Source organism: Protopterus annectens, chromosome 7.part1 (assembly GCF_019279795.1).
Source record: "Protopterus annectens isolate FY-2018-M chromosome 7.part1, PAN1.0, whole genome shotgun sequence".
NCBI classification, from domain to species: domain Eukaryota; kingdom Metazoa; phylum Chordata; order Ceratodontiformes; family Protopteridae; genus Protopterus; species Protopterus annectens.
Window position 1 is genome coordinate 28,196,833 of NC_056740.1, and position 14,869 is coordinate 28,211,701.

At 38.5% G+C, this 14,869-nt stretch overlaps 1 protein-coding gene across 1 annotated transcript in view; it reads right to left on the reverse strand.

Moving 5' to 3' along the window:
• The window catches only part of EEFSEC (eukaryotic elongation factor, selenocysteine-tRNA specific), a 1,871,323-nt gene that overhangs the window by 1,471,704 nt on the left and 384,750 nt on the right, over window positions 1-14,869 (reverse strand). Inside the window, exon 2 of the mRNA XM_044078534.1 lies at window positions 6,091-6,298. Coding sequence (XP_043934469.1) covers window positions 6,091-6,298 — 208 coding nt within the window. The remainder of the gene's footprint in view (window positions 1-6,090; window positions 6,299-14,869) is intronic.

Genomic DNA, 14,869 nt, shown 5'->3' on the forward strand with positions numbered 1-14,869 from the left:
GAGTCTAATTATGGTGGCTGCCAAAAAAATCAATTACTAGAAAATGGAAAACTAAGTCTAAAGCAACTTAACTAGAAGTAGTAAACACAGTAACAGAGAGAAACCAACTGGAATTGGGATCGTTAGAAAAGGATAAGAGCAGATTACATAGAAAAAGTGGGAACTGTGGGAACAATACATGCAGAAGAGGACAAGGTTTAAAGGAAAGTAGAATTTGAATGAGCTATGTAACATTTGACAGTCAATGACTAGATAGATAATGTTTGCAACTACAATTATGTCAACATGGTTTGTGATGTATAATGTTTGCAAATAAAATTATGTAAATATGGTTTGTTTTCATTTAAATAAATGTATGATTGCCTATGTCATATATGATAATTTAATAAAGATGTTTTTTGTTACAAAAAAACTCTTACAGAATTCCTTAAAAATTTCAAATTTTTTTCTGAGACTTCTTGTTAATGCTCCTATTTGGTGAGCCCTCTTTTTAGTTACATCACTCAAACGTCTGTTGCCTCATTTTCTGGGCTGGTGATGTCTACAATTTTGGTGCAATTTAGAAGTAGTAAGATTTAATGGCCGTGTTATGAAATTCAATAGATCTGCCAGGCATTCATTTAGCTTTATCTTTGTTTTATCTAACTCTAAATCCCAGTCATGTAATTTGTTTTCCCACTATTGTTTGACTCCAACTTTTCACTTTTGACTTTACCCATACTACCCATATAAATTCACATACGACTTTCATCCAGTCATCAGTAATGATTCACTCTTAATATCATTCAAAAGTCTTTTCTTAATTCTTCTTTACACAATGACTGAAATGACTGCTTTCAAATACTGTGATGGAAATGCACAATCTTCCCCTCAATTATATTTTACTGTAGATAAGTGCAAAACTTGGGTTATATGATCTGAAAGCACTAAAGGTAAAATTTCAAATCTCTTCACCATCCAAGAGTGTCCCTGGGTATTTACCTTATCAACTCTTGGCAAAGATTCTTGCCACCAAAAACAGAAAATAAATCCTACCAGGCCACTAGTCAAGTCCATCCCATGCACTGAACCAAATACATTTCCAAGTACTGTAAGAAATCTTCCTTCCTTTATTACATTTAGCCTAGGGCTGGCATTAACACCTGACTTTTTGGTCATACGATTCTAATCCCCAAAAGCATAATATTGCTTGCTGAAAGGAAATTTCTCTCAGAATATTTTTTGCAGTTCCCTCAGTTCTATCCTGGGAAATGTATACACACTGGCTACCATAATCCTTCTGCTCCAACATCCCTCATCATCACATATCTAGCATTATTTATCAGACTTATCGTCCTCTACCACTAATGGTGTTACCCTTCTTATTATGGTCATTATGGTCTTCACTCGTCTGTCTAGTTCTTGAAAACCTAGCATAAGATCCTTTTTTGAAACTCATATTAACAATATTGCGTTTTTCTGTCAGATCTAAATGTATCTCCTGAAGTATGATTCCATATGGTTTTAATTTATTAAGATAGTTTTATAGCTAAAGAAATAAAGTTTATTTAACTTTAACCAAGACTCCAAGGAAAAATAAACACCACCCTTTACCACAGGTCATTTAATATTGTTAAAGTCCCCCTTTATATTCTTATTGCATTTGTCCTTCTGTAAATATCTTCATCTTTCTGCAGTCATTGTGAAGGCCTGACATTTGCAAGTTCTTAAATGTCTTTGGCTGCTGTAAACCATTCTTTCTCCCTTCATTTTTATATTGAATAAAGGGAAGGGCTCCAGTGTTCATTTCTCCTGGCTTCCACCACTGCTACTTCTTGTAACTGGATGTGCAATGTTTCTAAACTTCTTTTGAACAGATTCCTTCAGTTTCAGTTATTCTACTACTCCTCAAAGGTGTGAAAGCACAGAACAGTGATGTTACCCAGCCTGTTTAGGAGTAGGGTGTGTATGTCTGACTATAAACACCAAGATGAAATTTGTTACCAAGAATAATTAACACACAGAAAATGTTTATCTTGTTTTGGGTACAGGCTCTATATGAAAGCAGAGTGCCACTACATGATTCGTGCAAAACAATAACTGATACTGCTTCTTTGGGTGTGTGTGTGTGTGTGTGTGTGTGTGTGTGTGTGTGTGTGTGTGTGTGTGTGTGTGTGTGTGTGTGTGTGTGTGTGTGTGTGTGTGTGTGTGTGTGTGTGTGTGTGTGTGTGTGTGTGTGTGTGTGTGTGTGTGTGTCTGTGTGTGTGTCTGTGTGTGTGAGTCTCCAGCAACAAGAGTGCAATACATCATTATGGTCATTACTTCTTTTACTTTCTTAGCAAATAAACATCAGAGATGTAGAGAAGGTATCTGTCTTTCTAGGGTGGGGATGAGAAAGCATGCTGTGCATGAAAGAATAAGATCAATGTTGAATAAAAAATAATATGTCTTGTTGGGGGCCGTGTATTTGTTTAATAGCAGCAATATGTTACTGTGCCTATCACATCTTTCAGTTTCTTCTCAAGTAGACATTAGAAGTATACGGAATGTAGCTATCATTTCTTTTTTAAAAATATTTTTGCAGAAATTTTATATGCAGTAACACTGACATTTGCATAACAAAACAAATAACTATTTGGACAAGTGTCTACACCAATTACTGCTACACACACGACTAAAAAAATCATTAAGTGCCCTAACTGCATAAACAGATCAAAAAACATAGATTAATATTTTTACATTAATTAAATTGTATTCAGTAGCTATACTCCCTAGTGGCTATTATTTCTTGCGGGTAAGCAATATATGAAAGAAAACTGCAGTCACTTCTGAATGTCTGTTGATATGAGAAGTCACTATCTGTCTGACAGCAACACAGCCATTATATTTAAGTGATGACTTTATAGTTAAAGCCGGTATAGCCTATTAGAAGGGCCACATTCAACTGTGTGTGCAAACGGAATTTAAGCTATAGGATAGAGTTTTCTTAAAAAACACTAAGTTTTGGCTTTCACTTTGTGATTTCATAATTCCTCACCTTCCCTCCTGCATTTTTTTAATAATCAATTTGTGACAAATACATACAAATTTAATTGTTTTCTCACAGGAGTTGAATATGTAACATACAAAATCATAACTGTAGTCTACTTTCACAATACAAGAAAGAAGACAACTATTTTTGTTCCCAAAATTGATATATTCTAGAGTTCGAAATGCTATTAAAGAAAAAAGGGAAAACATTACCAGAACTTGTGACTTGGCACTCAGAAATGCTATCTTTGCATTTAAAGGTACAACCTACCTACAGTTCATAACTTAATACCCAGAATTATCCAAAATTTGCTGTTAGAAAATGTCCAACTGCTCAACAGATACAACCCCGTAATGATACTGTCCACCAGCTGGTCTACATGGCCATTAAAATGTGCCAGGCTGCCAGTGTTATGCAAGTGCCCATCAGGTGTGAGTATACAACTTCTGCTCAGGGTGTTGGAATGCAGCTCATATCCAGAATTTGTCTCTACTGTGTTATCATTACATGAGAAGTGAAAAATAAGATTTTTTTTACAAGCAAAGGAATTACTTATGTTACAGTTTGAAGGGTGAGGCTACATTCCATTGAGCTAACTGGTAAATAAGGAATGAGGTGTGTTGAAATCCTTAATGGTATTACTGTATATTTTGTACCAGAGTATATTATTAGAATTCCCTATTTTTTTTGTAAAGTAAACTGGCATATGGCCTTTATACACACAGCTAGAAAATCAGGTATTTCAGGGTGTGTTTGTTGTCGCAATCTAGCATTACATCCAATTGCGTGTGTTGAAATCCTTAATGGTATTACTGCATATTTTGTACCAGAGTATATTATTAGAATTCCCTATTTTTTTTTTTTTTTTTTTTTGTAAACTGGCATATGGCCTTTATACACACAGCTAGAAAATCAGGTATTTCAGGGGGTGTTTGTTGTCGCAATCTGGCACTACACCCAATTGCCAAATGGGGGCTATATGACTGCTGCTTACAAGAATGGGCGAAACTATTGCCCAGCATACATGTACAAAGTCCTAACTAGACCACAAGTAAAAAATAAATAAATAAATAAATAAATAAAAAATAAAAAATTCTCTAGCTAAGGCAACATTTCTGTTTGCTCTGACATGTAAATTATAATGAAGTGAAGATGCAATGTAATACCTTTTATTGGACCAATACATCATTTACAATTACTTGAGCTTTACGGCTAATAGGAGCCCTTCATTGGGAGTTAAGTTACTACTGCTTAATTATCAACTTGGGCCTAGAAAGGGAAGTATATCTAATCTTTCTTATTAGCGAGAAAAAGACAATTGAAAAAATGCTAGTGTGGAAAAAAAAGTGTGTAGCTCAGATGCTTAGTAAGATAGCTACACCTCAGAGAGACAACGTGTGGGTGTGTCAGCCTGAAACTTTAGAAGACCAGGTTATAGCTTGCTATAAAACTAAAGGTTCTCCCTGCATGTTACATTAGAGTCAGTGTTCACTTAGAAGAGAAGGGAACAAACTCAAGAGATTTCTCTATTTAAAGAGAAAACAAAAACAACACAATAGATGGGTATGGAAATTAGTTAAAACTAGAGAAGGAAAACAAAGTTCTAATTTGCCAAAACAAGATGTCTATCTATACAAGCAATCTTTGTGAGATAGATATATTGGTTAACGGAATATAGGAATTTGAAAAAAATGCTCAGTTCACAATGATATGAAGTGCTATGAAAAAAGCAGGCACTACCAAGAGAATAACATGTTAGGTTAGAAACTATAGATGTTATGCATAGCCAATACACTATGCAAACTACAGCTTAATGAACAGAATGAGTTAGAGAGAATGTGCAGACATGTATGTACAGAGAGCAAAAGTAGTGAACAAAGTTTTGCTATACTGTAAAAATGTACTGAATATTAAGGCCTGACTGAATGTTACATTTACTGCTACTAGTGGTCTGACTAGAATGATACCTTCAATGATGATAATAAAACCATATTTCTTACAATGGGACTCTCAATTAAATCATTCCTCGTGGTTCAGTGTTAGGATCACTACTTTTCTCTTTATTCATTAATCAATTACCTCACTGAAGACTTACTGTTATTGGGTGTTGCATTAAACACAATTTACATTCTCCTCCTAAAAGCAAGTAAATCCTTATTTAACCTGGAAAACTAACTAGAACAAACTTTCATAACCTTTGCCATTGAGATTTAGATAAACTACATGCTTATCTGACAAAATTCCACCTGATGTGATACCCTAGGCAAACCTGCTTTTGTTCACTTATAAACTAAAAGGAAACTTCTGATTAATGATTCTTAGTAAAATGAATGTCAGTTAATGGTAGCAAAACAGGAAGGTGTCTAGCCATATATCTGGTGTTTATTTTATCATAAAACACTGCAAGGGAGCTACGAGTGTGTGAATGAGAGGGAGGTTAAAGGAATGGTGAGGATGCAGGGAGTAGAGATGGCGAAGGTGAATGAGTTTAAGTACATGGGATCAACAATTCAGAGTAATGGTGAGTTTGGAAGAGAGGTGAATCAGAGTATACAGGCAGGATGGAATGGGTGGAGAACAGTGTCAGGAGTGATTTGTGACAGACGGGTACCAGTAAGAGTGAAAGGGAAGGTCTTCAAGAGGGTAGTGAGACTAGCTATGTTGTATGGGCTGGAAACGGTGGCATTCACTAAAAGGCAGGAGTCAGACTTGGAAGTGGCAGAGTTAAAGATGTGGGTCAGCTCAGGTTGGACGGTTTGGAAACAAAGTCAGAGAGGCGAGATTGGGTTGGTTTGGACATGTGCTGAGAAGAGATGCTGGGTATATTGGGAAAAAAATGCTAAGGGTGGAGCTGCCAGGTAAAAGGAAAATAGGAAGGCCTAAGATAAGGTCTATGGATGTGGTGAGAGAGGACATGCAGGTGGTTGGTGTGACAGAGCAAGATGCAGAGGACAGGAAGAAATGGAAACAGATGATCCGTTGTGGCAACCACTAACGGGAACAGCCAAAAGAGAAGAAGACTGCAAGGGAGCTACATACTATGCTGTAATTCACCGTTTTCAAAAAGCACAATTATGTACCTTGTATTCTCAAGGGTCTTCTGCATTTTCTTTGTCATTTTTTCAATAGCTGCTTGCCTCTTTCCCTCAGGCAACAGGTCAGTTTTGTTAAGAACCACCACCATCTTGGGACACGTAATTTCACCGATCACCAGGCATTCTGCTGACTGGGTTTGCATTCCCTTTGTCACATCTATAACTAGCATCATCAAATCAATAATTTGGGCCCCTATAATAAAGAAACAATGGTAAGATCAGAGTGTGTCAGTTGTACTTAAAATAACATCACCTTCTTACTCAAGAATAAACTTGCTGCACGTAACAGCAAATCAATACATACTGAACAGAAAAGAAAAAAATGCTAAAGCTTTGTACAAGCACACTGGAAGACAAACAAGGCAGCTGTCCTTGGCTACTAGTTGTGGAGAAAAAGATCCCTTATCTACCAGACTAACTTTCAAATTCAAAACACGTTAGATAGGTTAGGAACAACATATGCCCTGTTAAGCCCCTTCTCTAGATTTCACCATGAGCAAGGGTGACTAGCTGCATCCCTTAATTTCAAATGTCAGTAAAATGGAATGGTTAGGCACCTTATTAAAAATATTAACCCTGCAGTTGTGAAAAAGTAACTGTAAATGGCACATAATTATAGTGAATCTCAAAACTCTAATACCATTAAAGTTTTTTATTATAGAGTGGTGGGCTTTGCCCCTTTTCACTCCCATGACAGGGGGGCTGCATCTCCACACACCTGCTACTTACATATACTGTCTCTGAAAAATCACTGTACCTTGGTGAAAGGGGAATACTCAGAGGAGCTGCAAACTCAGACTTACATATATTACATTCTTGAAGGGGTGGCCATACTACTCTCAGAAACTCCATCAGTGGCCACCGCTGCATGATACCTAGCTCCATACAACTAAAAAGAGAGTATCACTATATTCAAAGCACTAAACTAAATTTGTTTACGATAGGGGTTAGGGTCCCCCAAGGATGCCTCTCCTCTCCACGCACATTCCTTATTTTTGTAGACAAAATATTAAGATACAGATAAGTTTGGGTGGGTGACCAGTTTGTGCATCTAGAAATGTCACCTCTGTTATTTGTAGATGATGATAATTGCATTTATCCTCATCTGACTGGGACCTCTGACATATACTAAAGTGGTTTAAACATGGACTGTAAAACAGCTGGGATGGCCAAGAAGACCTCCAAATTTGAGGTCATGGTACTCTCTCAGAAAACAATGGCTTGATCTCTTCAGCTGAAGTGAACTGCTGCCCTTAGGAATTTAGCATTTGGGGGTCTTGTTTGTGAGTGATGGCAAGAGGAACCAACACACAATCAAGTCTGCTGGGGCAGCAGCCATTCTTACAGGTGTTGCACTAGTTATGATGGAAAAGCATGAGCTGAATTCTGTGACAGAGATCTCAGTGTACTAATCATGTACCCCATCTTCACATAGTTGTCAACCTGTAGGGAGTGACCAAAACAACAAGATCACAAGCATTCGAAATTAGGTCTGTTCACAGCATTAGCATATGCACAGAGGAAGGACCCTTAATTATCCAAGGCAACCTTCGATCAACAGGACTCAACTCAGACATTTTGGACATCTTACAAATATAGACCATATATGGCTCCAATTAGAACTGCTCCATGCATGGCTCACTGAAAGGAGGCACCAAGGCAGACCAAGGACAAACTAGACGGATTTTATTTTTGGCTGGCCTGTGAGTGCCTGGAGTTCTCCCAGAATGAGTTGTAATCTGTGGTGCGGGAAATGGAAGTTTAGTCTGCCTTACTTGGCCTGTTGCCACTCAGACCCTCGTCATGACAAATTTAACGAAAGGAGAGTAAACAGCTTTACCTGGTTAAAGAAATCTGTCACTGCCACAGACGGATATAATAAATTTGCTCTACATAGGTATGACACCCCATCAAATTGTTTAATCCTCTTACAAAATAGATTAGATTTAAAAACAAAGTTTGTTCAACCCATTTTACAATAATTTAGCTATTAAAAATATTTTTCATGAGCTGCAATTCGAGTAATTACACAAGTAAGTGTCACATGTAAATTCTTGTCATTACTGTGATTGCTTTATAACTATGTTGCAGCTGTATACATGTGAAATTAAAACAGATTTGTAGTGCAGAATATTTAATAAAACACACTGACGTTTTTACAAGCAGTAAATATAAGAAAACATACAAATTATGATGAACAAGTGCAGTGGCTTAAATTGTCAAATTTTATGAAATTTTCACGTTTTCCAATAGCAACAAAGTTTCCAGAATGTTACAATATTTTCATAGAAAAAAGTGTCTCTGCCTCTTTACTCTTCAAAACATTCAACCATATTCATTCTCCAACAACCCACTTAATCCAGTTCAGGGTCACAGGGATCCAGACTATGCTGGTACCGAATAGGCACAAGGCATAAAAACTAACCCTGGACAGGGCAACAGTCCCCTACAGGACGTATGGAAATTGTCACACATGATATGCACACTTAAAGCCAATCTGGAGGAGCATCATTCCACTTAACAGCATGTCTTTGGGATGTAAACAGGAGCCCCTGGCAAAAAACACAGAAGTAGGACACAGAGTGAAACCACACTAGAGCATAAACACTGTTAGGCATCAATGCCAACATCTGCAACACTGTGCTGTCCTTCTTCAAAACATTATTTCCTACTTTAAATGAACCAGAGAAGAGGAAAGGTTTCTTCATCAATGAAAGAATAAAGCAAAGGGACAGCTTGGAACAGCAAACAATATGAGTGATGCAGCTGTGTTGCTGAACAACTAGAAACTGTACATCAGAAAGCTTTACATGGGATTACTGTACTTACAATGAAACAGAGTAGTGTTTTTTTCACATCCTATTAAAATACATTTAAATGGTGTAAATCAGTAAAGTGTAATACAATGAAATATTGTATCATACTTGTACCTTGTTATATCAGAGTAATATTCTGATAAATAGGCAAAAACATCACCTCTTTTAGAAACCTCTGAGAATGTCAACAAAATATTATCGCAAACTCAGCTTTGAATGGCTGTTCCTCTACTTTTTTTAAATTTATGAACTGCAAGAAGTAATGGATTCAAAAAGTATAGTTGTGTACCTACCATAAATGTAGATGTTCGAGTGTATTCACTGTTGCAGTCATTACTCTTGGGTTATCCTGCTGGCAGGCTACCTGCAGTCAGCCTGAATTCCAAAGTCCTGGTCCGGCGTCGGTTGCTGTCGCCTCTTCCCTGACATCAGTGCGCCAGGGGTATAAAAGATGAAGCCGATGCCATTTTCTTCAGTTTTTCTTGCCCCAGATGTCAGGTGCCCCCACAATGGTAGCCTAAAAATTATGCCAATAAATATGCATGCACTAAAGTAAACATTTCCTTCATCTAACAGCAAATATACCACATAGGTTGTATAGGATAGAGAAGTATAGGTAAGTTCCAGCAAAGAAAAGGGGGTTGGTGGGTGGGTGGGTAACCTGGACTGCAACAGTGAATACACTCGAACATCTACATTTATGGTAGGTACACAACTGTACTATGTTCATCGTGTTTTACTGTTGCAGTCATTACTCTTGGGTTGAATCCCAAAGCAGAGGATGGGTGGCTGAGCTAAATAGGATTAGGAGAGGCTATGAGGCCCTGCAGAACTGCAGTGGCAAAGCCTGCTCTGGATTTAGAGTAAAGAGGTAAGTGGTAGTGCTTTGTAAAAGTGTGCACTGAACTCCAAGTTGCAGCCTCTAAGATGTCTTTGGTTGGTACTCCTCTGAGGAAGGCTGCTGAAGTGGCTGCTGCTCCGGTAGAATGAGGCCTAATGCCCTTAGGCACTGATTTGCCATGCTGAGAATAGCAGAAACGGATGCAATGGCCTATCCATTTAGAAATAGTCTGTTCCGAGATAGCCTTTCCTTGTGATCCTGCAGCATATGACACTAAAAGTTGCTCATTCTTTCTGAAAGCTTTGTTCAAGCAGAAGCATAGCTGCCTGTGTATGTCCAAAGAATGCAGAATTTTCTCACCCTTGTTCTGTGGACTTGGATAAAAGGTAGGCAAGTGAATGGTTTAGTTGAGGGCCACACTGGACACCACCTTAGGCATAAATGTTGGGTTTGTCCTCAGAGAAACCCTGCCTGGATGAAAAATGATAAAAGGTTCCACAGCCATGAGTGCTTGTAGCTCCAAGACTCGTCTTGCAGAGATTATTGCTAGGAGCAGAGCTGTTTTCCATGATAAGAATTTTATATCTGCTGTAGAGGCTGGCTCAAAAGGAGGCAGTGCGAGTTTTTCCAAGACATAATTGAGGTCCCATGCCGGAACTGGTGCTCTCCTTGGAGGCCTGATGTTTTTGGCCCCTCTTAGGTACTGCCTTATTAAAGGATGAGAAAAGATAGGTGGTTCCGTATTGTAATGGGCTGAAATGGCAGAATCTTAACTGATGAAAAAGAAAGGCCTTGGGTCAGCAAGTGAGAAGTTTGAGGCAATATCCATGCTGGACCTTGAGACAAGCTCTTTAGGACTGGGTACCAATGTTGCCGTGGCCAGTCTGGCGCAATCAGTATCATTTTTGGCTTCTCTCGTCTCACCTTTAGGAGTACCCTGGAAAGGAGAGGCAGTGGAGGAAAGGCATATACTGCTAGGTTTTTCCAGCTGAAAGATAGGGCGTCCACTCTCCATGCTTGTTTCTGATAAATTCTTGTGCAAAATCTCTGTAATTGGCAGTTGTGAGGGGAGGCAAATAGATCTATGTCTGGGCATCCCCATTTTCTTGTTATCATGCTGAAGACTTGTGGATCCCGTTTCCACTCGTGGGGATCCATGAGGTTTCTGCTTAGTTCATCTGCCAGAGTATTTGTTTTTCCTGGCAGGAATTGTGCTTGCAGGTGAACCTGATAAGTCAATGCTGTGTCCTACAAGGTCATTGTTTGCCTGCAAAGGGGGTAGGAATGTGTGCCTCACTGCTTGTTTATGTACCACATGACCATAGTATTGTCCGTTTTATCAGTAGCTGTCCTGGATGAAGTAGATCCTTGAAAGCTGTCAGGGCATTCTGAACAGCTAACATCTCTTTTTGATTGATATGAAGATGCATCTTGCTTGCAGGCCATGTGCCCTGAATACATTTTCCTGCCATATGGGCCCCCCAGGCATAATCTGATGCATCCGTTGTCAGTGTCTGTCTGGCTGTGGGTAAAGTGAATGGCAGACCTTTGTTGTGGTGGCAGGCCTGTGCCCACCACCGAAACTCCTGTTGCAGGCAGGGAATGAGGGTAATTATTGTCTCCAGGCTGTGGCAATGCTGAGTCCAAACACTTTTTAGATACCATTGTAGTTTCCTCATATGCAGTCTGGCATATGGAATTAGTAGAATGCAGGATGCCATGAAGCCCAAGGCCTGCAGGATTTTCCTTGCAGATAACTGGGCCTTTGTTACCAACTTTTTGAAGTAAGAAGTCAGTTGTCTTTGTTTGTCTGGCGTGAGATAAGCCATCTGGGCAGTTGTATTTAAGCTTGTACCCAGGAATATTATCTCTTGAGAGGGTACTAGTTTTGATTTCTTTTTGTTTACTGTGTACCCTAGGCAAATTAGTAATCTTTTTACAAACGCTAGATGATTTAGAAGAATATCTTTGTTCTCTGCTTGAATAAGGCAGTCGTCCAAGTACGGATACATTTCAATTCCTCTTTGTCTGCAAAATGTAATTACTGGTGCTAGGCATTTTGTGAAGACCCTGGGCACAGTAGATAAGCCAAAGGGCAGTGCAGAGAATTGGTAGTGCATTGAGCCAGCTATGACTCTGAGGTATCTTCTCCAAGATTGTCTGATTGTGACATGCAGGTATGCCTGATTTAGGTCCAAAGTTACGAGCCAAGCCTTCTTGCCCAGCATGGGCAGTAGCTGCTGTAGAGTCAACATCTTGAATTTTGGAACTTCCAGAAACGTGTTTAGTATAGACAGGTCCAGTAATGGTCTCCAGGCTTTGTCCTTTCTGGGCACTAAGAAAAGTCTTGAGTAAAATCCTTGCCCCTGCTCTTGTTGTGGTACGTGTTGAATGGCCCTCATGTCCATGAGGGCTGTAATTTGTTTTTGCGCCTCTGGCCATTGATTGTGTGGCAGGTTTGGCATACCTTTTGCCCTTGGTAGGGTGTGAAAATGGAACCTGTAGCCCTGGGACACTATGTTCAAGACCCATTTGTCTTGTGTAATCATTTGCCAATTTGCTGAAAAAAGTGCTAGTTTTCCCCCTAGGGGGACTGTCAAAAGAAAAGTGCTTGGATCTGGCAGAGGAAAGTCATTGGGACTGTTTCCTGTAAGGTTGTGATTTGTCTTCTCTGCTTTTGGAGGTAGGAGCACCCCATTGTTTAGGCCTGTATGAGCCTTGGGGCTGAGATCTGCCTCTGGGACATCTGTGTCTGCCTCTTTGTGGCCTGTCTGATACTGGAAAGGGCACATTTTTTGAAGGCCAGTTTCTGCTAAATCTGGGTGGCTGTACCTGTAAAAAATCCTTAACTGTTTGCATGGATTTCGCTTTATCCTCCATTTTCTTTAACACCTCTTCTGCTTCAGCACCAAACAAAGTATCATGCTGTAATTGAGCATCTAATAATTTTGTAGAAATCCAAAAATTATCAGCAGACAAATCCAAAACGACAACAGCCAACGATATATTCCACTTTTTATTGACAGGAACAGAATAAAATAGTAAGCGCTTTCACATCCTATGATGCTTCTTCAGACTTCAATAACATTCAGTGAAAAGCCACTCTTTAAATACAGCTTCTTTGCACAGCTTAATCACATAACAAGCAATTACCTATTCATGTTTAAAGTGCCTGTGCCTAAAGAATTCAGTAGTACTTTAAAAGTTGATCACTTAACCCAGCATTATGTGCATAACAAAGTGCAGTTGAAATAACTTTATAAAAGTGTTGTTTCAGTATTATTCATAAAACACATATAAGCCACTCTTTAGATGCAGCTTCTTTACACAACATAATCTCATGTCAAGCAGTTGACTAATCATATTTAAAGTGCCTGTGCCTAAAGAATTCAATGGTGCTTTAAAAGTTAGTCACTCAGTACAATATTATATGCATAACATAATGAAAATGTTATTTCAACAAGTATATTTCATCCTTGGAAGTCTTCTTCTGAAAACTCCATTGAACTTATTGACCAAGTTTATAAAGTTTTGTCTATATAAATTAGCTTATTAAAAATATATAAAAAAATAAAATAAAAAACTATGATGTCTAATGAAAAATATATATGCCATTTTAAAATGTCTCACTAAAAACATATAAAAATTAATGTTTTTTAGCAAGCTTATTGTGTCTATATACAAAGCTTCAGTGTTTAAGTGGTCTGGCTGCTAGGAATGGTTTTAGTGAGATCTTCTCATTTAGACCATGTTTATGGGCTTGCAGCCTAAGGATCCACTTGTTTTCTACTTCCTCTGTTCTATTTTTGGGGTTCCCCAACCTACTTGTCCTATTCACTTTTTCCAACACCCTAAATCTAAAACAATGCGTTAGACCATTTTCTATTACATGTCGTGCCAGTGCATTGGTGGTATTTTTCTTGTTTATAGCATAGATGTGCTCTCTTATGCGTTCACGTAACGTTCTGTTGGTTTTTCCAACATAGAACGTTTTGCATAACTGACATTGTGCCAAATAAACCACATCTGTGGTTTTGCAATTGGCAAAGCCTTTAAATCTATATGTATGCCCTGTATAAGGGTGTATGAAAGTTGCTTCTTCCGCTATGTATTTACATTGATTGCATGCATTGCAGGGAAAAGTGCCTTCCTTCGATGTCAAAGTAGGGCCCCTATGCATTTGTTCATAGCATAGAAGCCTATTCAATGATTTCATGTTTCTATAACCTATGCTCGGCTTCTCGCTCACTAAGTTCCTAATTTTGTCATCGGCTTTCAATAATCTCCAATTGTCCTCCAAAATTTGTTTTATATATGTGTTTCTATTGGTGAAAGGAATTACTAACCTATTTTTGGTTTCAGTATTGCTAGTGGTATTCTCATACCTAAAATCATTATCCCTGTTAAAAAACGGGGTACCTTTACCGGCTCTATGTATATTGCCCGTCTTAATGGCTTTCTGCACCTCCGTTTTTTTGTATCCTCTAGAGACGAAGTTATCTAGCAGTCTACTTTGCTGCTGATGGTAAGTTGTGTCTTGTGTGGTTAGTCTCGATGCTCTAAGGACTTGGTTCTGTACTATGTTGGAATGTATATGTCTGGGATGCATGCTGTTTCGATGTAGAAGGCTATTCTTCCAGCAGGATTTCCTATGTAAATCTGTATCAATCCCATTGTTGCCCTTAGTTAACATTACATCCAAAAATTCTATCATCTGATGTGAATATGAACATTCAAAAATCAAGAAATTGGTCGTGCCATTGATATATTCAACAAATTCCATCAGCTGTTGTTCAGTTCCCCCCCATACAATAAAAACATCATCCACAAATCTATTGTAGTGTTTGAGACAATGGACATATATCAAATTCTTTAGTACATATGTTGTTTCCCAAAATGCCAATACCAGATTGGCATAAGAATTGGCACAGGGAGTGCCCATGGCTACTCCCTTTTTCTGTATATAGTAGCCATCATTGTATAACAGAACATTGTTTTCAAGCACTATGTCCAATAATGTCATCCAACAGATGACATTGTTGTTTGTAATGTGGTTCTCAAGCAAAAACAGCCTAACATATTCTATTCCTATAGTGTTAGGAATGGA